The sequence below is a fragment of the Lycorma delicatula genome, chromosome 11 (assembly GCF_047948215.1).
Source record: "Lycorma delicatula isolate Av1 chromosome 11, ASM4794821v1, whole genome shotgun sequence".
Taxonomy (NCBI): Eukaryota; Metazoa; Arthropoda; class Insecta; order Hemiptera; family Fulgoridae; genus Lycorma; species Lycorma delicatula.
In genome coordinates, this window is record NC_134465.1 from 41676740 (window position 1) to 41699885 (window position 23146).

Sequence of the window (23146 nt, forward strand, 5' to 3'; positions counted from 1 at the left end):
AGTGTAACTAGAATACTGTATTAAAGAATTTAATAACTACAAAGATATATGAAAAAAGTATTTTATAAAGTATAGGTTTTAGTATTAAAATTATAAATAAAATGAAATACAATACATTTATATAATACACAAGATTATTCCAAAATTTACCTCTGATTGGCTCATGAAAATAGACTAGTTGCCACAGCAACACAGTTCACATGTAGCAAACACCAGCTATATACAATTTCATTACATCTGTTATTGTTACTAAAGCAACAATTGTTAGTGAAACATGAAATGTGTAGACTTTTTCATCTATTAAACTGAAAAATTCAAGGTGTGCATTATCAAACTGAAAAATAATGTTATAGTGTTTTCTGATCCAAGAGAATTTTCTGTTACAGGTCACCCAAGGTTTAAACAAGTGCTCCCATTTTTGCATTTCAAGCTATATAATTATATAGCTATACAGTATAGATATGACAATCTTGCCTTTTATGAATTTCTATCTCAATATTACTATTGAAAAATTTCAGAAGGACGTACATATAGATTAATAAATTTTTATGAAAAGTTTTACAATAATTTCTGAGTAAGGATCACTGGTGCCATTTAATTTTGGTTGCAAATATTCAAGGGATTGAAGAGTTGCAATCACATTGGGTTCTGCATTTAAACATTTTATTTAAAGAATAAAACAATTTTTTATTTAGTTACTTACAATATGTCAATGTTTCACTTAATTTTTCTCTAAGTAGTAGTCTGTTGAGTATAAGCTTTCACTAGCTGGCATTGAAAGATTTTATATTACCTCCCTAACAGCCATACCTAGCACACAGTCCACTACTATCCCTTCATCAAGATTGAAGTCTGGTTTTAGCCAGCGTAGCCTGGTTTTAACTTGATATACCAACGTTGGAGTTCTTTTTATAAAGGGTCTGCAAAATTTGGTGTTTCAGAAAGACAATTGCCTGAATGTGGATGGAAAACTAGTTATATACAGTAATAAAGATATGTAGATAATTTATATAATAAAATATCCTTCTTTTTTATTTTTAAGTCAATTTTAGAATTTCCTTTACAAAATTACTTTTCCATTTTATCCTTTAAACTATTAATATTTTATAAAATGAAGAAAATATTTCTTCTTTTTGATATAAAGGAAAATATACATCAATCAATTAATGAAATATGGTAATCCTTCTTTAATTGATAATGAATTATTGTGTTTATTATAATAATTATGTTGATTTTTATTGCTCCTCTCACTTACTGTACTGTTTGATTTTGCATCACCACCGGCTTTAACACACATTAAGATGGAAAAAAATAACAGCATTAGTTGAAGTACAACTAACATTATCGCAGTACTTATAACAATTAATATTTGTTCACTTAACCATGTCTCCAGTTGCATTAAACAACCCTAAAAAAAAAAATAAAGAAAAATAAAGAATAAATTGTTTGTTATAAGTAATACTATTAATAAATTAATATAAATATATATTTTATTCTGATTGGTTTATAATGTTATATTTTATAGATCACATTAGGAATAGGTAGATTTGTTACAGATTAAAAAAGCAAACTGCCCCAGCATTTGCCTGGATGGATCAAGGGAAACCGTTCTAAAAGGTTGATGAGAATAAAATTACAAAATTAATTTTAAAACAAAAAATAATGCAATTAATATCCAAATTTGAAATATAAACATATGATAAGGTAAACATATATAAGGTAAAAATAAATCTAAATCCAGAAGACATTAGTGACAATTATTTGAGCAGATATTTTTATGAACATGTTGAATGAAATGCAGAAAATTCTGGATTTAAAAAAAAAATTGATTCCCAGAATAAGATTGTTTCTACTTATATATTTTTTTATAGGAAAAAGGAGCAACAGGATTTTATATGCCAAAGGATTTCCTGCAAAAAAAACATTCATTAGGAGATATTTCCTGATAAAGATGAAAAGTGTTTGCCACATAAAGTAGAACACAACTATGACAATAAATTTTCTCACGAGTGCTCAAATGTTGCTGATAAAGAAAGATCGACTTAGTTGTCCAGTTAGTTCGCACTAATTGCAACAAAATAACGATGCAACAAGTGAAAGAGATGATTTGAACCAACAGGTGAGTAATGATAAACAGCAATTTTAATATGGTGTATTCATGCTTAGCCTACAGCATCAAACATAGTCAATTGATTTCTGAAAAGCTTTTGCAAAAGAAATACCAAGACACCTGACTGAGGAATATAAAATGAAATTCAAGGGACAATATCTGTCTCAGTACACATATGAAGGAGAAGATGTGCTTAACAATACTGTTTTCACATTGCTGTTGATCTGGTTCATGAAAGATGTAATATGTGTGAAGAAGCTGTGATATGTGAATTCAGAAAACTTCTCTTGAGTATTTCACAATTTGAGAAATTAGATTGCAATGAAATAATTATCTTTGAAGTTTTATTAATTTTTCAATGAAAATTCAGTTTTTCTATAATTCTGTATGTTCTTGGGGTAATATGAAGTCGCGTTATTTATTTGTCTACTAGTTTGTATGTATTAAACAGTATTTTGTGGAAATCATTTCAGTGTTTTTTTTTACAAAATTACATTTTCATATTTTTCCAGAATTTGTGAACTGCATTCAAAAAAAAATTGGACACTATTTCAAAGAAAATATTATAAGATCATTTTTTTTTGTAGCTATACTAACATGAGATGACAAAAATCTTTTAGAAATTGTGGTGGTGGCTCAAATACTGTGAATGGTGTTTTAAAATTATTGAAAGAAAGAAGCTGGATTAATATAGTCAATGAAAAATTTGGTCTTATTACAAGATTGATTATTAGTGAGCTAGACCATTTACTCACAATTAAGACAAGAATTAACCATTAGTAGAATAAAACATAATTATGAAAACTATTTGATGCAGAGTTCTCTACAGCTGATTGTAAAACTTGCAGGTTAGATGTAAAGCGTTAGCTCCAATAATATACAAAAAAAAATCTTGTGCAGATCAAAATATATAGAAACTGTGTACCAATAAGATTTATTGCCAAAAATCATCTACTGTCAAAAATATGAAAAGTTTTAAAAGAATAAAATACTCAAGCTCTCCAGTACCCAGACTCTCTAGATATTAGTCCAATCAAAATTCTGAAGGTAATTATCAAAAATAAACTGGGACACAAAAAATTATGTTATTAAATCAATAATAATATAGGTTAGATTACATTATGAATAAACATATATATTGGGTTTATTGTATTTGTATTTGAGCAATTAAATTTGATGTTATACTCATACATTTACAAAATATACATATAATTTACTTATTAAAATTAAAAAATTTAATATTGATTATTTTTAAATACGAAAAATATTATTTAATTAGACTAGAAAATATCATACCTCAGTGTAACGTGATATCTGATAAATTTCTGGTATATTATTTTGACAAACTGTAACATTTACAGGATCCGGATCAAGGTATTGCGGTGGTTCTTTTAATACACAACATGATAATGGTACCAGTAAATCTGGTGCTGCAAATTGTCTTATACGCCACCAAGTTGTTCCATAATCACCGCTACCAGTTACCCCACAACATTTCATCTGTTAAAAAAATAAAAGTTCCTATAATGAAGAAAATCACTTCATGGCATCAAATACTAAGTTATTTAGTAACAAAAATCAAATAGTTTGTAGTTAAGTAACCGAATAGAAACTGCCTTGAATGTTATTTTAACATTATAATTACATATAATTACAAAATAATCTAATTACAGCTACTTAATGATAAATGAGTTCAATAATATGAAAAATTCCCATGCCTAGGAGTGATTTGAACCTAGATCCTTCTGGATGATTTGAGACAACACCACTCTGCTACAGAGGTCAGGAATTTATTTTTATAATTAATAATAACTATGTTATAAGATTTAACCTTGATTATTGGTATCCTTAATTCTTAATTTTCCCTTTAATTTCTAAAAGGATGTATAAAAAATAGTTAACAATTTTTTTTTTAATAGGTATTTGTTACATCCCCTTTGTTCCATTAATTTTCATTTTTATTAAAAAATGTTTAAAGAAAAAAAATAGAGGCAGTCGGGGGACGGCACTTTCCCTATGACATGTTAAAGACTGGGTCACGTAGTACTCCACCTCTCCATGCCAACCGTCAACGATCTAACCAGAGGGATAATCCTTGTGGTCCATCGTGCTCTAGTCTCGTGTTCGCAGGTTTCTTGCCATGTGAGAAACGTGTGAGTCCGTTCTTCCTTGGTGATGATCTACCGGTCTTCGCCTGTCTCCCTCGCCTTCTGTAGGTCGCCTGGCGCTCCCTTGCCAAAAGAACAATGGGTATGACGCCGGCGACCATCCCATCAATACTGCAGGCTCGGAAACCGTCCGATTCGCGGAAGCGACTCGCAAGGCCGTGGTGTGTTGCACCCGCGCGAGTCGCTTCCGGTTTCTTTCGAATCTTAATGCCTGGGCCCACACCTCCGCCCCGTATAACAGGAAAGAATGTACAGTAGACATCAGCAGTCGCCATCTGCTGGCCTTCAGTCCGTCAACAACCGCCATGAGCCGGCTGAGACCAATTATGGCTCTCGCAGCTTTATCGGCGGCTCTCCGAAGCTGCTCAGCAAATCTGAGTTTCCGATCAATCATCTTACCGAGGTACTATGCGGCCGGATTAGTTTCGACACCGTCGTCCCAGCAGGTAGAGGAGGGTGTCGATACGCTTCTTCGTTAGAACCACGATCTCCGTTTTACTGAGCTAGAGACAACCCATGGTCGTCCAGCCAGGCACCGAGTCTGTGCATGGCTCGGCTGAGTCTCAGTTGGACGCGCTTCACGTCGCAGTCTGCGACAAGTAGAGCAACGTCGTTAACGTACCCAACCAAGGAGTTTTTTCGGCACGGACCGAGTGGGCCGAGAACATCGTCTTAATGACGTGCTCCGCTTTAGCCTCGTCTAGTAGAGCTGGTGACCGCGAGACCTCCAATCGCCGAGTTATCTTGTAACCTAGGCGCCAAGGGTCTGCATCCACGGTCTGCGTCAGTTCTCGCCCGCAGCGTGCCTTGCTCACGTTGATGGCTCAACGGAGCCGCTTCTTTGCCGTCTTATGTTCAACTGATCTGACGTTCGCATCTGTGCGATTTTTTGCATATTGCACTGCTCCTCTTAGTCGAAGACACTCTCTGCGCAACCCCGCAATCTCCGATGTCCACCAGTGCCTTGGCCCCTTGGCTTCTGGTGCCTTGGCCCCCTGGCATGGAGGCGTTGCATACAAGAGCGATCAGCTGCTTGGTCGAAGCAACCACGCCTTCAGCGCCAGAATATCCCCTGTTGGTGATGTTTTCAGAGACTACCACCCCTGAGGAGATCTTCCTTTGAATCTCTTTCATCGATTTTAATGACATTGTATCTTTTCACCAGCCATGGGGACCCCAAGTGTCCACAGCTAGTGAAAATAACATTACTATTTAATAATAATAATGATACTAATAATAGTGAAGTATAAAATGCAGTTGTAATTGATAATTTAGATATCCAGACTGTGACTGAGATAATGACCTAAATATTGACATCAAAATAAAAATATACGTTAATTTTTTATCTAATTGGAACAGTCTTTCTTCTCATATGGCAAAATTTGAAAAGGGTTAAAATTGAACCTATAGAAACTGAAAAAGACCAAATTTATTTACAGAAAATTTTGAAGATTAATAATAAAATTTGTTTATGAAAATCAGTCCAGTAGATATTGAGGTTTAAAAATTTGAAAATATTAATAATATTTTGATACTGATATGAACTAAAATCAAATACAGAAATGTATTATCTGGATGGAAAGGTAATTAAATGAAACATAATCTTTTTTTTTTTTAGTATAATAACAAAATTTGAAACCTACTTCAATGGATAAGTATACTTCCTGCCTTATAAGAAAAATTACTTTGTATTTTGAATATCAGTTCATGGGTTCAGGAGCTTTAAAAATTATAATAGAAAAAATAAGTAATTGTCCTAATTTTTATTGACCTTTGTACATTTTCATTGAAGGTTAATGAACTATTGAAATAAAAGTAATAAACTGGAAATATCAGGCAAAATGAGACAATGCAGAATTAAATTTATTATCAAAATAATTTATCAGAATTTTCAGTTAAAACTTGATGAAGAGGGTTTTGAACTATTCCAATATTTTCTTGGATCGATCAAACCTTCATCACAGCAATTAATTTTGTGTCTCAAAATATAAAATTAATAATATAAAAATCAGTGACATTAAAGTTCATATTAATACATAAAAATAATAAATATATGAAATAACAGTAAAGAATTTTTTTTTTAAATTTTAGAATCATCCTTTGACTGGTTTGATAGTACAAACTTGGGTAAAAAATATAGATACTAGACATATTTATTATACTATCAATAATATTTGGTGGTTTTTTTTTCCAGATAAAAACAGTCGATTAAGCTTTAGTTTTTATTGTAATTAAAATATACCTTTGTTTGTATTAGGTCGACAGCAGCTGTGAACTGTTCTCTTCCTGGTACACCATAATAACGTTGCCATGTATCTAACAACTCTTCTCTTTCTAACATTATACCGAGATATTGTGGACACACCATTGCCAACATACTAATTACTGATTCCACCACAAGTAACACAATTAGTAAAAATATAAACTGAAACATAAATAATATTTATAGAAATATCGTTAATGTTTTATGATGATTTTTTAAAAAAATAAATTATATAATTTAAACTAAACAAATATTTCTTTATATTTTATAATAAATATTTATAAATAAATTTTAAGAACTTCCAAAGCAGAAAATGTTGAGTATAAACAAAAAATTGAACATTTTTAATTGTTTGAAACACAGGCATAAAATCTTATGAAATCACAAATCGGTATTTGGACATTGTAGCCACAACGTCCCTTACATATAAAGAAATAAATATCATTATTGCTTGTCATTAGTTTAACACTTTTACTTTAATCTACATCTGCGTGTGCTCTTCCATTGTTCACACATAGTTTTATTAGTTGCCTAGTGTGTTTAGAAAAATTAGCTGATTCTCTTAAGAACTTTTAGACATTCTCTTCCATGCTGAAGGATCAAAGTTGTAAAAACAATCTCTGTTAGCAGTTTTCAGTTCATCAATAGTTCTTAATCACAAATAGAAGATTTTTAACTTTGATTATGCCTCAAAGGAAGTTGTTAGAGATTGTTAAGTCTGTACTTCTTAGCAGTCACTGAATTTTTGAATCGCTACTAATCCACCATCTTTGAAAATGTTCATTTAAAAGTTACTGACTGAACGTATGAGCTGGAGCTCCATGTAACTGTTAAATGACAGTTAATTACAAACTTATCGATTGAAGCCAAGGATAAGATAATTTTCAATCATGTTAAAATATGAAATGCTGTTAACACTTCCTTCAAAAATATGTAGTCATCAGATATTGCTGCCCACACTAAAAATATGCATTCCAGAGATTTACATGAGATTACTCATGTAAATGATGCACTTATCAGAGAAGAAAACTGGTTTACATGATTGAAAATGTTCAATCATGGGGTTCGCAATGGGTAAACCCCTTTAGAAAAGCTTTACATCAAGTTTTCCTTAGTCGTGTCCTGGTCAGAAGCTCGTCAACATGAACAGATTTAAATTCAAGGTCGTTTTCCATTATTTTTTACATCTTGAATGGGGAATATTTAGTTTTGAAAACCTTTTCCTGGTTGATTTAAGAGGAAAATATCCTCAACAATATCAGAGCTCATCATTTGACTGGAAGGACGTGCAAATTTTTCAAATTGATGACTGACTTTGTAGAAAAGGTTTTTTCACACTTTCAAAGTGAAAGCATGAAAACTTCCTTATCAAAACGATGAATGAATCTGTCTGTTACGTTTTCCTAATTTTTATTCATATTTGTACACTCTTGTGCCCAAACACTAGCAAAATGTTTTTCTTCAAATTGAATACTTGCATACGAGTATATCTTCCATTTTAACTTAACACTGCAGAAACCAAGTTCTCAGCTAAACATGTGAAAATAACTTCAGCATCTAACAAACCTGGCAAATTGTTGAGTAAATGAAAGCAGCTGATTAACCTTTACAATTAACTGTCATGTCACCAACCTGTATGTTATATCATGGAAAAAGACTTTATGGCCACTGCATACATAGCAATATTGTTCTATAAAACTGATAGACATAATTTTTGATTTTGTAATGTATCACATGGTAAAATATGTTTTTAATATATTTATGTACGAGTTTTCTATCATTTAGTTAATATTTAATCTGTTATTTATTGATAAAAATTATTTCTTCATTCAATTTCTTTTAAATATGTTTAATTATTGACAAATTTTTAATTTATAATTTGCTGATTTTAAGCCCGCATGCAATTCAGAAACAAAAGGCAAACTGTTTTTATAAAAAGAGAAACAGTGTGGAACTTTCCAGTATCTTGATGGGTGGTTGACATAGGAGATGTTGGACAGCATAGTCAATAGCTCCTAGCTGTTTCATGGTTCAGTATAAATTATATTCCTCATTCATGTTAAATTACTTCTTTTATATAAAAAAATCTGATATAGGCACCCCATGAATTCCTGGTATGCCTATTAAATTACATTTTTTAAAACAAGAAGTACATAAAATTTTATTTCATTAATAACTTCTGATATTTTATTTTTTATTGTTATTATTGAATTATTATTTATCGTAAAACCTTTTTTACAATCAAAGGTTAATAATTATTAATAAATAAATATATTTAAATTAAAAAAAAAGTGTAAAGTTAAAAGTGAAACTGATAGAATTGATTGCACCTGAGAAGCAGCAGCAGTATGTTGCTAAGAAGTCCGTTGAGTTGACTTTGGATAAAGTTAGAGAAATTGAACATGGCAATGCCTTGTGGAAGGTCAGATGGGATGAGGCAGGGGGTGGGCGTTATACACATGATCTCTTTCCAAATGTTGTTGTTGTTTTGCGGGACGCTACTTGGGTACACCCTAATAAATATGTGTTGCAATTTCTTTCTGGCCATGGTGCTTTTAGAAACAGACTGCAGAAATTCGGCCTGGTAGATTCTGGGATATGTGCTCAGTGTGGATAATTGGATGACACTTACAATGTTCTTTATGAGTGCTCGAAGTAAGAGTTAATGTGCACGGAGACCACCTGTTAGCTTGATCTTATTGGGTCGGCATTGGATCTCTGTGTGAACTGGAGGAGCCAGGCTGTGTAGGCAGTAGTGGAGAGTTTTATAGTGTACTTAGCAAAGGAAAGGATTGCTGAGGGGATCTAGAGCTTTGCTTAGATTTCTCTTGTATTCTATTTTTATTGATGTTTACCAGAAGGTAAACATCAATACCTACCCATAGAAATGGGTAGGTAGTTCAGTTCCTTTGTTTAGTTAGGTCCTTTCAGTTTTACTTAAGACTCAGTAAGATGTGTTTTGTTTTGAGTTCATTAAATAGTAGTACAATGATGGGAATGTCACTCATGGCATTCGCATCAGTGGCATCCTGGTCGAGGCAGACTGGAATATGTTAAAAGTCGAGGTTTTGAAGATGACTTCCAGTAAAACCCATAAGGGCTAGAGATGGAGGGGAAGGCAGAGGGTGTCATCCCCTACGGGGATCAGGATGTTGAGTAGGAGTAGATAGGGGATGATAGCCTAGAAAAAGAGGTGGTTGGGAGCCCTCAGGGATAGTGTTGAGATATGTAGAACTCCCTGAGCTATGAAGTCCTGTGGTAAATGCAACATGTCCCTGAGTAATGTTGAAAGGCAGGTATCGAGGCATGCAGTATTAAGGCGGAGAGGTTTTAGATGTTGAGAGCCTGACACTACTGTCTGTATGGGTGATGGCTGGCAGAGCTTTCCCCTCCTCTAACATAAAAATAAAGCTATCCTGTGCACTGTGTACAAAATTTTTTCCGTTGTGCTAATGAACAGACTCAGTGCCTTATGCTTTGTCATTGGTGGGAGTACCAAGCTGGGTTTAAAAGAAACATTTCAACCATCAATCAGTTGTTCATCATCAAACAGCTCATGTTCAAGCAGCTACTTGAGAAAAGAACTGACTGTAGAAAGAAGAATCATTTACAATTCATAGATTTTAGGAAGGTATGTGACAGCTTGTAAGCTTCTAAAGAAATAAAATTACTCGAATACTGATTGAGATGGGAATTCCTGGTAAGTTGGTCAAGATGACAGGTGTGTGCCTTGATGACAATGAAAACAGAGTAAAGATTGGAGGTGAGCTAACAGAATGTTTCAAGACTTGTCCAGGTGTGAGACAGGAAGATACTGTGATATCCTTGATTTTGAATCAGGTGTTGGAGTGGATTTACAAGAAGATGTGTTGCAGAGAGATTTAATTGTGTGGAAGAAGATTGCATTTGCTGGCGTTTGCTGATGATGTGATGATGATTGGTCAAAAAAAAAATCAAGTTGGAGATGTTTTTACCTTTTGAGGAAAATGTAGAAGCCATGGGTCTGGAGCTAAATGAGGACAAGATGGCATACATAGTGATTCCGAGTAGCCTTGGAGTTGGAGACGGGATGGTTGCATTTGGTCAGAAGCAGTACCGAAGGGTAAATGAAGTTAATTACCAATAATGCAAATGGGAGTGAGTGAGAAATAAGGGAGTGATCAAGCAAAGGGAATAGAGCCACATATGAGCTGAAGATGGTGTTGAGATCAAAGCTAGTTTCTAGAGCGTCTAAACTGAGAATGTATGGGACAGTATTACAATCAATTGTGACTTACAGATGTGAAGTGCAGGTACTTATTAAAAGACACGAGAATAAGCTAGTAGTATTTGAAGTACTGAGTTGAAAAGAATTTTTGAACCTGTGAAGGATCAAACAACAGTGTAGTAGGGGAGTGAGTAGGAATAAGGAATCTGGAAAATAAAAAAGTTTGGAGGAATAAAGAGTTTTTTAAGTTCAACACTGATATATATATATATATATATATATATATATATATATATATATATATATTAAACTGAATTCTTCAGTAGTTTGCTTTAGAATATATGCCTATTGTAGCACAGACTGTCGGCTAAAAATCATGCAGTTCAGTCCAAACATTTCAAATTTCCATTTGAGATTGCCCATCGTAGAACAGAACAGAATGCAAGTATGTAAGGAGACATTTTTCCCAATACTTTTTCAAAGCCTGGACTTTGTCTTTACTGTTGAATTTTTCTAATTAGGTGGTGGGTAGTTATTTTTTAACAGTATATATTAAATTTACTTATTTTTAAAATGAACAGAGTTTAATATTGCACTCCAATTCTTCTAGATCATGGATCTTTAAAATGTTTTACTGGAATTATCCTTGGGAGAATTATATTTTGCTGTTAATTTAGAGCAAAATCCAGTTTTTTTCCATGCTTTGTCTAATCTTTTTTCTCTATTTTTATTGTGAGATTGTTTTACTGTCTTTGTTACATTTTTTGTTAATTTTTTTCTTGTATTCTGTGCTATCTCAAAAAAAAAATAAATTTATCTGTATTTTTAATGAAACGCATACAAGAAATTTTATACTAACGCATACAGAAAAATTAATCTTACAGGTATTGAAAGTTAGCACTATAGACAGGTACATTTATAATTCTGGGAGGGAGAGTACTTTTCTATTATTTAGTTGATAAAATTACTTAACATTTACACAAATAACTATTATTAACAGTTGTTACTGGCAGTAATTCAGAAAAAAATTCTAATATTACCATAAGTAAAAATGATGCAAGGAGTATTTGACAAGCTCATCTAAAAAAAACATGGTGCTCTTAGTATGATTGAAGTCATTCTTAGTTTTCCCTCTGCTAGGGGCATTCACCAAATTTCATTCAGATGCATCCATAATTCTGTTGCTGGCAGTCATTTAAGTCGATCAAGTATTATGATTTATGAAAAATGGACTAGAGAGAATCTTGTGTGGTAGTCCAACATTAGTTTTTAAATGGCTAAAACACACATTAAACTAAAACCAAGTCAAATAAATATTATGTGAAATCAGCTCCTTTGATTAGAACAGTTTACAAGCAGCTGATTATTTTCAGAGCAGTCATATAAGCACAAATGACTCTAAACATTCCAGATGATCTGTTGAGGTTAGAATTGTAGAGAACGTTGAAATAATCCCTGATATGGTGATCGAAATAGAAGTCTGAAAGTGCATGACATTGCTAAGACAAAAGGCATCTCAAATAAATTCTTGCATTATAATTTACATGAATAATTAGATATGCGAAAACTGTCTGCAAGATGGGCGTCAGGTTTGCTTACAAGCAATTAAAAACATGAACAAGAAACGTTTTTAAGCATAGTCTGAAGCAGTTCCAATATAATCAAGAGCAATTTTTGCATCATTACTTAATACTTCATGAAAATCAAATACATTACTACCTGTCTGAAACAAAGAAACAATCAAAACAATAGGTTGCTCCATACAAGGTGAAAATTGTTCTATCTGCAGGAAAGATGATGGCCACTGTTTTTTGGAATGTTCACGATGTAATCTTCATTGACTCCCTGGAGGAGAGTAAAACGATAACTGGACAGTATTAAGCATTTTCAGTTGATCGTATAAATGAGGGAATAAAGAAAAAACAATTACATTTGACAAAAAGGAGATTCTTCTTACAGAGTTGATGCACCAGTTAACTTTTCTGTGATTGTAGCAGTAAAATTATTCAAATTTTACAACATATCCCCCTTCCATATCCTCCTTCTCTACAAATTTATCACCTTTGGGCTATTATCTGTTTCCAAATATAAAGAAGTGGCTTTGCTAGAAAGAAATTTACATTAAGTGATGAAGTTATTGCCTGTAATCTAAGAATGCGATGAAAAACTTGAACACTGCTGGATTAAGTGAATAGATTCGAATAGAGATTACATTGAGAAATAAAAAAAGAATTTTTTCTGTAAAATAGTGTTCTTTATTTTTGCATGGACTTAATAAAGACACCACTTGTAAATAGATTAATTACGTACAGTAAAGTAGTTATTTGTTTAATTTTTTAATAAATTTACGATATTTAATTTTTAAATATCATGCAACTTACAGTACCAAGTAGACAATTGTTGTTACAGTGTGTTGCCCAGCATCCAAGTACAGAAAGTGACGATACTGTTAAACCAATCAATATGCATGCGAGTGCTGCATAATAAAACAATGGATGTTGCAGTTCTATTACAACAACACGTGAGAGAAGTACACGGTCTGTGTCAAGTAGTAGAATTATTGCTGCTGTCACCAATAACAGGCCTGCCAGCTAAAAGCAAATTAAAAGGAAAAATCTAAAAATACTTGTTATTTTTCTTCTCATTTATTACTTATTAACTGATAGTTTTATCTACAATATATATAATTACCAAAAATAGCAAAAAATATAGATTTTTTTGCATTTATTGTATTGTCTAATTAAAACTCCATTTCTAATAAACAAACAGTACAAAGTCTCACGATTATAAATATCTAAAACATTTTAACTGCTAATTTTGGTGAAAATGTTAGCGACTCATTTTGGCAACATATTATACATCAAAGTTTATGAAGTGTAAAGACAGAGACGCATTAGTTCTTCCTGGGGTGTCTGATAGTGTAGCTCTCTGTTAACCCATTTTTTGGAGCGCTCTGATGCACTGGTTGTAAAATAATTTCTTATTGATTTCTTAGGTTTATAGATGCTTCTGAATCATATATGTGATTTTTGACCCTCAGGTACGTTTATTTATTGGCTAATGGTGTTGCAAAATGCAACTTCAACAGGAAAGACTGTTTAAATTAACACAAATTGGTTTAGCTTACTGTTTTTATTTTTTTTTTTTTTTTTGCGAATGTAAAAATTTAAATAGAATAGAAATTATGATACAATATAAATGAGATGTTTACTATTTATTTCAGTATACAGTGAATATATCAAGTTTATTTTTCACAGTAATCAATAAAACATTTTGGGTGAAGTCCAACTTTACACTTATTACATGAAAATATCGTTTTACTTTTACATTGTTGGTAGCGGATCTTCTATTATTTACATTCTTTCAGAAGATGCTTGTCAATCGAGTGTCACTGAGTTGTGAAATACAACTCAGTTGGTCATCCAACTCTTTGTTGAATAACAATTTGTTCCATGTTATTTGCCTTTGATGATAACAATACGATAATTACAAATTGTCAAAATTTCAGTTGCTTGAGTTATTCTTTGTGAACTAATCAATAAAGCTTCCACAAATTTACTAAAGCTACATCATTGAAAACAAATGCCACCACCATTTTTTTTCTTTTCATTGTCATTCGATAGTTGCTGACAATATTGTCTGGTGATTCAACCCCACCAGTTTAGCAATCGTATAGGTTGTTTAGATCTGGCTGTCGGATTGAAATTTTCATTTTTTCACCTTAGAATATCTTTTGACATTATTTAGAGGTTCAACGAGCTGAAAATTTGTAGTTAGAGTAATGTAATTCCAATTTGTAATAAAAATTGAATCGGCGGTGTCAAACTGATAATAGTACATCCCATCAGGTTCCTTACAAAAGAATGAGAATCTCCCAAAGGAGAGTTTTGAATTCTAGTTTCATTAACTGTTATCGTTGTGAAAAAATCTTCCTTCTTCAGTTAACTTTTAACAATTTATACGAACTAAAAAATCTATCAAAAAGCTTTGATTTCCAGGATTGTCTATGACGCGCAAAAATTTTGAACAGCTGAGGTACCTAATCCAAGGCTAGAATCTACTTCTCTTTCTTTTCTTTGATAAAGAGAAAAATTGCAAAGGTATCCTTGTAAAGAACATAAACACCACAACGAAGCGCAATGGTTTCCCTTTCATAAACATTTTACAAGACGGCGACCAAAGTACGATATCATCTGATCATCATCTATTGAAAGGTGGTGAACAAAAACATTGTATTTCCCAAAGTTTTTATTCAGAAAATGAATGTAAGGTTGCACTTAAGAGAACTTGTTTGTAGTATTTAAAATATCAATATCAGCCAAATGTAAATTTCTTTTAACATCTCTGTACTGTTGGCGGTTGACGGCTTTCCTTACGAATACTCATGGCTGATGAAGTTGCGATTTCGCAACTTCATCAGCACAACTTCTTTTTCGGTCTATATATAGACATAATAAATAATCGACGATAAATTTAAATAGAAAAACTATCAGTTAAGATAATATTTTATATCGGAGTATATTCTTATATAAATTATTTTTAGGTCATCTCAGAAGAAGCAAAAAATTATTAAATTTAGTCAACGATACTTCCAATAAAAAAGGTTTTTGCTATTATTTAATAATATGCAAGATTTTTATTAAAATAGACTACTTAAAAACAGTAAACAAATATTATTTCATGTAATAATAATAATGCTAAACAAATTACGTTGCGTTATCCAACTTCAGCTGCATACGGGTAAATAGTACAATGGAGGGGATAGTGTAACGTGACAAAAAGTTGTAGGTAGCAAGAAGCCATCAGTCGGCGGTTTAGCAATCCATCCCTACTCTGTTCATCAACTGAGCTCTCTAAACTTTGAAAAGTAATAATCTGTTGTGATGACTGGTATATAAGGATAATAATTCTACTTTTTACATTATTAATCGGATTAAATTCGGTTTAATTTTACTATTTATGAAATTCTTCAATATTGTTGCTAAATTTTCTCTCTCTCTCTCTCTTGCTCTTTATCTTTTCTTTCTCTATTAAAAGAAAAATACATCAATAAATCTTCTTAGTCTCTCCTTTGAATTCCGTTTCGCTCTTGAATGTTTTGTTCAAATCCTGTACATTTTCTTATAAAAAATAATTTAAAAATACGAATTAAAAGTTGTAAAATTATTTTCATTTTATTATTTGACTTCTTTTGTTTATCAAGAATTCATTTGAAGCAACTTAGCCAACGGATCTCATAAATAGAAAAGTTTACGTATGAGTAGATGTGCAACAAATTCCACTGATTTTATTTATTCCTTTATTAAACACGACGAGCACTTTCTAGTTAGGAAAAAATAAGAGTAAAATAAAGAATGCGGTGGGATGTGAATATGTATTATTTAGATAATAAATATTTACTTTATCATTTTTCCAGTCATCATAGATAATAAGAAACCGGTCACAATGAGTTCCCACTCTATAAATCAACAGAGCTGTTTTTTTTTTAATTTTTATTAGTAATACGTAAGTCAGAACAAAATCAAAACTTATCTAGCCAAGTAATATTTAATTTACATCGATTTGCGGTCGCATAAAACTATTATTATTTTAAGATAAGAAGATTATTGTGCAGCAACCAAACAAGAAGATAAAAGTGTAGATGTAAGCGATACGATCAACACATCAACCTTCATAAATCACTCCGTGGATAAAGAAAAACACCGTTTGAAAGATATTAATTGATGATCGATTAAGTCGATCGGTTAACATTGTATATCAAGTGGATATTAGTTGGCCGGAGATAATTGTTCGCAAGGAAAGCGATTCTAATCGGTTCCTTTTTTTATCTCGGGTACTTTATAAACGTCAATGGCATAAGAAGACTCAGACGCATAATGTACAGCGACAATTGTTTCGTTCCTTGTTTTGTTTTAAATGCCACATTAAATATCGATAAAACAGAAGTCATATATTTATGACGTGCAAATTTTACGCATAAGACAACAAAAGAATTAATTTAATTCGCTTATTATTTTACAAAATAACAATAAATGAATACAATTCTGATCAAATGTTCTAAGTTTGGCCAGCAGTTTCTAATTATTTCAAGATGGGTGCCGTTAAAAGCATTAGTACTTGTATTAATATACAGAGTTATCATAAAAGAATGGTGCGGTTTTGAACATGGTTTAAATTAAAACAGAATTACTTACAGTTTATGTTTTTTATTTTTCAAATTTGTCGTCTCAAATATTTTTTTACACAATTAATAAATTTCAATGTGTGCGCCCTTAGTCGCTCGACAAATGTCCAAACGATACTCAACTTCTCTCCAAACATTAGTTAACATTTCTTCGTTAATGGTTGTCATTGCTCCATTAATCCTGTTTTTTAAGCGGTTTAGGTCGCGAATTTTTTGTGTATAAACAACGCTTTTGATGTACCCCCACAAGAAAAGAACGCAAGGTGTCAGATCTGGACTTCTTGGAGGCCAAAGTATGGGTCCTTGCCGGCCTATCCATCGATCTCCAAATTTTTCGTTCAAAGCGTCCGTGACCGATGCATTGAAGTGCGGGGGAGCACCATCTTGTTGGAAATGAAGTCGATGAATATTTTCGAGTTCATCCGGCTGAGGAAAGCAATAATTGATTAACATGTCAAGATACGTAACTCCATTAATTGTTTTTTCAGCAAAGAAGAAAAGCCCTATTACACGATTTTTCATCACACCACACCACACCAAACATTAACTTTAGGCGAATCGCGTTGTTTCTCAGTAACTGTGTGCGGGTTTTCACAGCACCGTATTCGTGAATTGTGTCTGTTAACACATCCACTCACATGGATTGTAGCTTCGTCTGTAAAAATTATATCGTCTAAAAATGATTAGTTTTCACTTATTCTGTCCGACATTTCAACGGCGAAATCGTAACGTTTTACACCATCATCGGGTTTCAATTCCTGCAGTATCTGGATTTTATAAGCGTGTAATTTCAGTTTTTTACGTAAAACTTTAACTCCATCCCCCGTCTACGCTTCGACGGGGGATGGACTTCCCAGGACTTCTAATTGCCGATTGTCTAATTAGTTCAACCGTTTCGTCTGGTACACTTGGTCTGCCGGTTGATTTCTGTTTCTTAACCGATCCGGTTTCTTCGAATTGTTTGAACCGACGTGTTATGTTATTTTTGTGTGTTGGATCTCTTCCGAATTCACGTCGAAACGCACGTTGAACTAAAATTACGGAGTTTAATTCGGCCACCAATAAAACACATTTTGTCTTTATCCGAGAACATAGTAACTCACTAAACTCACTGCAACAACAATACAAGAACTGACGTTGTGGTTACAACTGCTGATAAACAAACTTTTGGGTTGGAGGCTTTCAGGGATACCAATATAACATCTAGAAATTTCCCTACAATCTTCCTATGAATTACTGAAACCGCACCATTCTTTTATGATTACTCTGTACTATTTCGATATACTCTTACGGGTAAATTTGCTTTTCTCACGTCTCTCCTTTTCCTTTTATCTTTGATCTTTCTTTCCTGTTTTTGACTTTGTAGGTGGAGGTGTAAGTTAAGTTTGTTTCAAATCCTAGATGCTGGGACTTAAAATCGTTTGATATTTTGCAGAGAATTCTATCCTTACAGACCGAGTCAAGGATTTTTTTTTTTACATTTAGTGATTATACAATAAGCCGAAGGGCCTGTCGCGGAAAGCCGACCATCCTAACTCGACGAACGCTAAAAGAAAATAAGCCAAAATGTTCTTTTTTTAAATAGTAACTTTACAGAAACCTTACTATATTTATGAATCGAATGATTTTTAATATTATCTTTGAAAAAGTCAATAGAGTTACATAACTTTACCGTTTTGCGGGAAAGCTAAGCCTAGTATTTATTCTATTTTCATTGCACAAAACAGAACCGTGTAATGTATGAATCAAGAAAAATCAAAAAAATTGGGTAATCACTTTGCAAACAGTCCAAAAAAAAAAAAATTTAAAAATACGTTTTAAAAAGTACTTAATTTAAAAATGTAAGTGTAATTTAACAATTGTTTTTTGTCCCCACCTCTTTACGGTGGTTTTAATAAGACCAAATATCTACAGAAGTTATTAGAATCGACCTTTGCAAATCATCTCATAGAAACAAAATACATATATAACAATTATACAAAAATTTACTTGAATAATACAAAACTCGCATACTAAATAAAGAAACATAACACTGATGAAATATATTGTTTGACGGTATATCAAACTGGTGTTTCCTAACGTTTAAAATACAAGTGCTGCTGAAAATGGGAACTGGATTACAGACTTAAACAAGAGATAAATATTAAAAATTAAAAAACATAACTGCCAATAAAAAACATCGCTCTTTAATGTAGGATAATTAAAGAGTGTGAGTGCGGATGACAATTTTGTTTATAGTATAATCTTGTTTTCAAATTTTTTAAATTTATTTAAACATGTTTAACAACGTGCAAATTTTACGCTTAAGTCATCAAAATAATGAATTTAATCCGCTTATTATTTTATAAAACATCATAATAGATGAATACAACTCGGATAAAAACTAAATACCATACGTATACATATATATATATATATATATATGTGCATATTTATGTAGCCTATGACATTCCTGGTAACGTAAAGAATCCAATGCGCGGTCATGCATCTAAATCGGTTAAGCCGTTGAGTTGCTACAATGGAACAAACAAAGGATGATGTATATAAATCTAAGTAAAGTGTAGTCTTGTACAGTCTTAGGTCGACTATTCCTGAGATGCGTGGTTAATTGAAACCCAACCACTAAAGAACACCGATATCCACGATCTAGTATTCTGTTTTTACGTTGGATATCATAAAACTACGAGAAATACAGTTCTGGAATTTAGTTGATAGTACGATTATTGATATCCCCTCCGAAAAAAGGCCTCGAGAAAAGCCCTTAAGTCTTGCAGAAAAGCACTTCTTTAAAATGCTTAGAAAAGCGAATTACCAGAATAATCCAACGTTGTTAATAAACTGCCAACATAAGTAGGAGTTGTGCTACTTCAGTGTACAATGTTATTCGCGAGTATAAATCTACTAATGAATTACGGTTTCCTAAAAAACAAAACCCCGGAATCAATCGTAGAAAAAGTTGACGATTTCGATAAAAATGCGATTCGTAAAAAAGTAGGAGATTTTATTTATTGAGAGTTAGTTTAGCGATGTGTTACTTCCTCTGGAAGATAATTCGGTTATTGTCTTAGACAACGCCCCTTATCATTCGCGTAAAAAGGAAAGAATTCCAGCCGTGCATCGGAAAAAGAATGATATCAAAATGCGGCTTAGTTCAAAAGGAGTAATTTTTGAAGACGATAAACTTAAGGTCCGATTATTCCAAAGGGTTTCCCGTAATAAAAGTAATTTTTAATTAATATAAAATCGATAAGTTAATATGTGATTCAGTGGGCAAAACCGTGCTTCGATTACCTACCGATCGAGTTAATTTGGGGATAAATCAAAAGTAACGGAGCGTCAAAAAATATTGCTTTTGAAATATCTAATATTAAAAATTTATGCTTAAAAGCCATCGATCCAACAGGAATGTAAAAAATGTATAAAACATGTAGAGGATACTGTTGAACCAAATTACTGGGAATCGGATAATATAATAGAAAAGAAAACTGAGCCTCCCGTTGTATCTCTTAATACTGACAGCAATACGGATTTCTCGCAATTAGATGACGAAACTGAATTGAATTTATTATTTGTTTATTATTATTGAAATTTAATATACCATATTAGCGAAATTTTACGGTTTGTGGACATTGACGATTTCATAGCTCTTTAAAAACTCAAATAAAATGTCTTAATTTATTTAAATTTATAATATAATAGTGCATATTAACGTTACGTAGTTTCTTTTATATGAATCAGAATTTACAGGGGATGCTTGTGAATCGGCCGCCTTAACACTCGTACGTGCAGTCTGTTTACTTGTACTCTATAAGCTCTGAATAAGATATAAAAATCATTAATTATGAAATGCTATTTTATTGTTATTACTAATGTTACATTATGTTATGAAAAACATTTTTCTACTTATTTTTATACTAAAATACCTATGGTATTTTATTTACCATTTCACGGTTTAATTCCTATGAGTATTGTTGAATTTAGAAAAACAAACATTTTTTAAGATTATTTGTAAAATAAAACGGAAACAAAATGTGTATTAAACAAAAAATGGAGTCATAAATTAAAGTAGAAATATATAAGTACACATGAAAAAATTAATGCAATATAACAGAATTAATTTGCAATGTATTCAGTTATAAAAAATAAAATAAACTATGGTGTAATAAACTAAAATGTACAGTTTTTGGGTGCCTGTTATAAAATATTGAAGTATAAAATCAAATTTTATTTTAGAAGTGTATATTTTAAGGGTCAAATTTTCAGTTTCTACCACAATAATTCGTTGAAAAGAAAAAAAAATTACAATTAGTTCATTTCTATATTAAAATTGACTTGTCCTGGAGTTTTTGTTATTGTATTAATTTTTTGTATTAATTGTTATTGTTAAATTTAATTAATATAATAATACAGTATTGTGTACTTTATTAGTCAGATTCAATTAATGGCACTGTTTCAAAAGTAGTTAGCATGATACTATCAGGACCAGCTATTGAAACACAATTCAGATTGCAGTCTGGCGAACAGTACAGTTTTGAAACAATAAATAAATTAATATATATATATATATATATATATACATAAAAAAGCTTTTATAACATAAATATTTATTAGTATTAATAATATACATTACCAAAAAAATAACGTTTGTAAAAATAAGACACACTCTTGGTAAATTAAACTGAGGACATTTTGTAAGCATTTTTTATTTACGTGTAGAAAAATAAATGTTTAGTATTTCGAATGTTTATACTTTTAAATCATCACTCACTGATTTCAACGACTCAAAACATTATATTAAATGAATGAATTGTAAAACTGAACAAGTATCTGTTTGATGGAACGTCTACTTTGCATTGTTATTGTTAGTGTTTATATACAAAGTAAAGCTGGACCGGATTTACGCACGGTTGCTATTTACCACCCTTTAGTTCAATTATAATGTTTTACTATACTATGTTACAGAAAGAGGAAAGCTTTGTGTCCTGGATCCAGTCAGATGGCATACTATTCAACAGTAAATTGTAAAATAAATTAATTCTTTTATTATTTTCAGGATATTCCAAATAAAATGTTACTTTTATTTTAGTAATTTACTTACACAGATTGTCCTACAAAGAAATGGAGAAACTTTTTCGGAGATGTTCTACTGATGAAAATAATGAAAAAAATTCATATAAACATAGGTCTGAAAACGCTACGGCTAACGAGTTACGGCTAGCGAAAGATTTCGCCCATATTTCAACACTTCTAATTAAAAAGAAACCCTACTGCAATTTTTTTCGGTCCAAATTAAGAAGTAATTTTGGTGGATTCTTATGTAATTTAAGCTGAGAAGTAGGATAAAATAGATCCCAGAACTGTAACTCCAGTAGATTTTAAGATATGTGACGTAAAACATAAAATTCAGCTCGAAAAACAAGTTTTTTTTTTAGGATTGTACTACAATAGCTTTGTTAAATGCGAAATATCTAGTAACAAAACTTGTAGAAAATATAATTCTGAGAAAATTAATGTGAATACAACCGACAAAAAGTAAATAAAATTTTTTTTAAATCGGCTTTTTATTGAAGCAAAACAGACGAAAAATAGATAGGAAGTCGTATTATTCTTTCTCTACCTAATAAATATTATTCTTAAATATCAAAACAAAAATGCATTAAATGTTAAATAGTAAACCTCAGTTACAGTAATTTTTCGAAATTCCCTGCTTCACAATGTACACAGCACACTTCCCGCCGTAAAACATTTCCGGTGGCTTTCCGTATCATCAAAGGATCGTTTTGTATAAATTCAATAGCATTTCGTATTTTAAAGAGTAACCTTTTTTTAATATTAATTTTTTGTTGGTGTACTATCGTTTTCATATTGCTCCAAATCTAGTGGCGTTCGAGGTAATCTTGGTGGCCATTTCATTGGTCTACTATGTCCAGTCTAGTTTAAGAAATTAGTTATCTATTCAACTGATTTCTAGCAAGTAAAGAAAAATATAGCGTTGCAACAACGCGCTGGAAAATCATTTGTAATCTGGATTGTATATCCTTCAAACAATTTGTATATTTTCACATATATAAAATAAAGGTAATGAAACTTGAAGAGTTCTGTGAATTTGTAAAAACAGATTACAAAAATATATTATATGATAGCAGCACAAGGTTCCTTAGTTTGTTACGTGCAATAGAAAGAATTCTTTCCATTTTTGATGGCCTAATATCAT

General features: G+C 31.7%; 1 protein-coding gene across 1 annotated transcript; it reads right to left on the reverse strand.

The window, feature by feature from the left end:
- Nucleotides 1-1159: 1159 nt before the first annotated feature.
- On the reverse strand, nt 1160-21756 carry Tsp68C (Tetraspanin 68C). Its single transcript, XM_075378965.1, has 5 exons — nt 21563-21756; nt 13130-13339; nt 6521-6703; nt 3407-3610; nt 1160-1408 (listed from the first exon to the last, which is right to left on the reverse strand). The coding sequence occupies exons 1-5, from the start codon at nt 21629-21631 to the stop codon at nt 1160-1162; spliced, it is 915 nt and encodes a 304-aa protein (XP_075235080.1). The 5' UTR covers nt 21632-21756.
- Between the last annotated feature and the right edge of the window lie 1390 nt (nt 21757-23146).

Excerpts from the sequence above, each read along its gene's own strand:
- Tsp68C (XM_075378965.1), bottom strand. The coding sequence starts at position 21,631 with ATGCTTACAAAATGTCCTCAGTTTAATTTACCAAGAGTGTGTCTTATT. Across the intron at positions 13,340-21,562 it reads TTACAAACGTTATTTTTTTG|CTGGCAGGCCTGTTATTGGT; the intron begins GTAATGTATATT and ends ATTTGCTTTTAG. Across the intron at positions 3,611-6,520 it reads TCGACCTAATACAAACAAAG|ATGAAATGTTGTGGGGTAAC; the intron begins GTATATTTTAAT and ends TTTTTTTAACAG.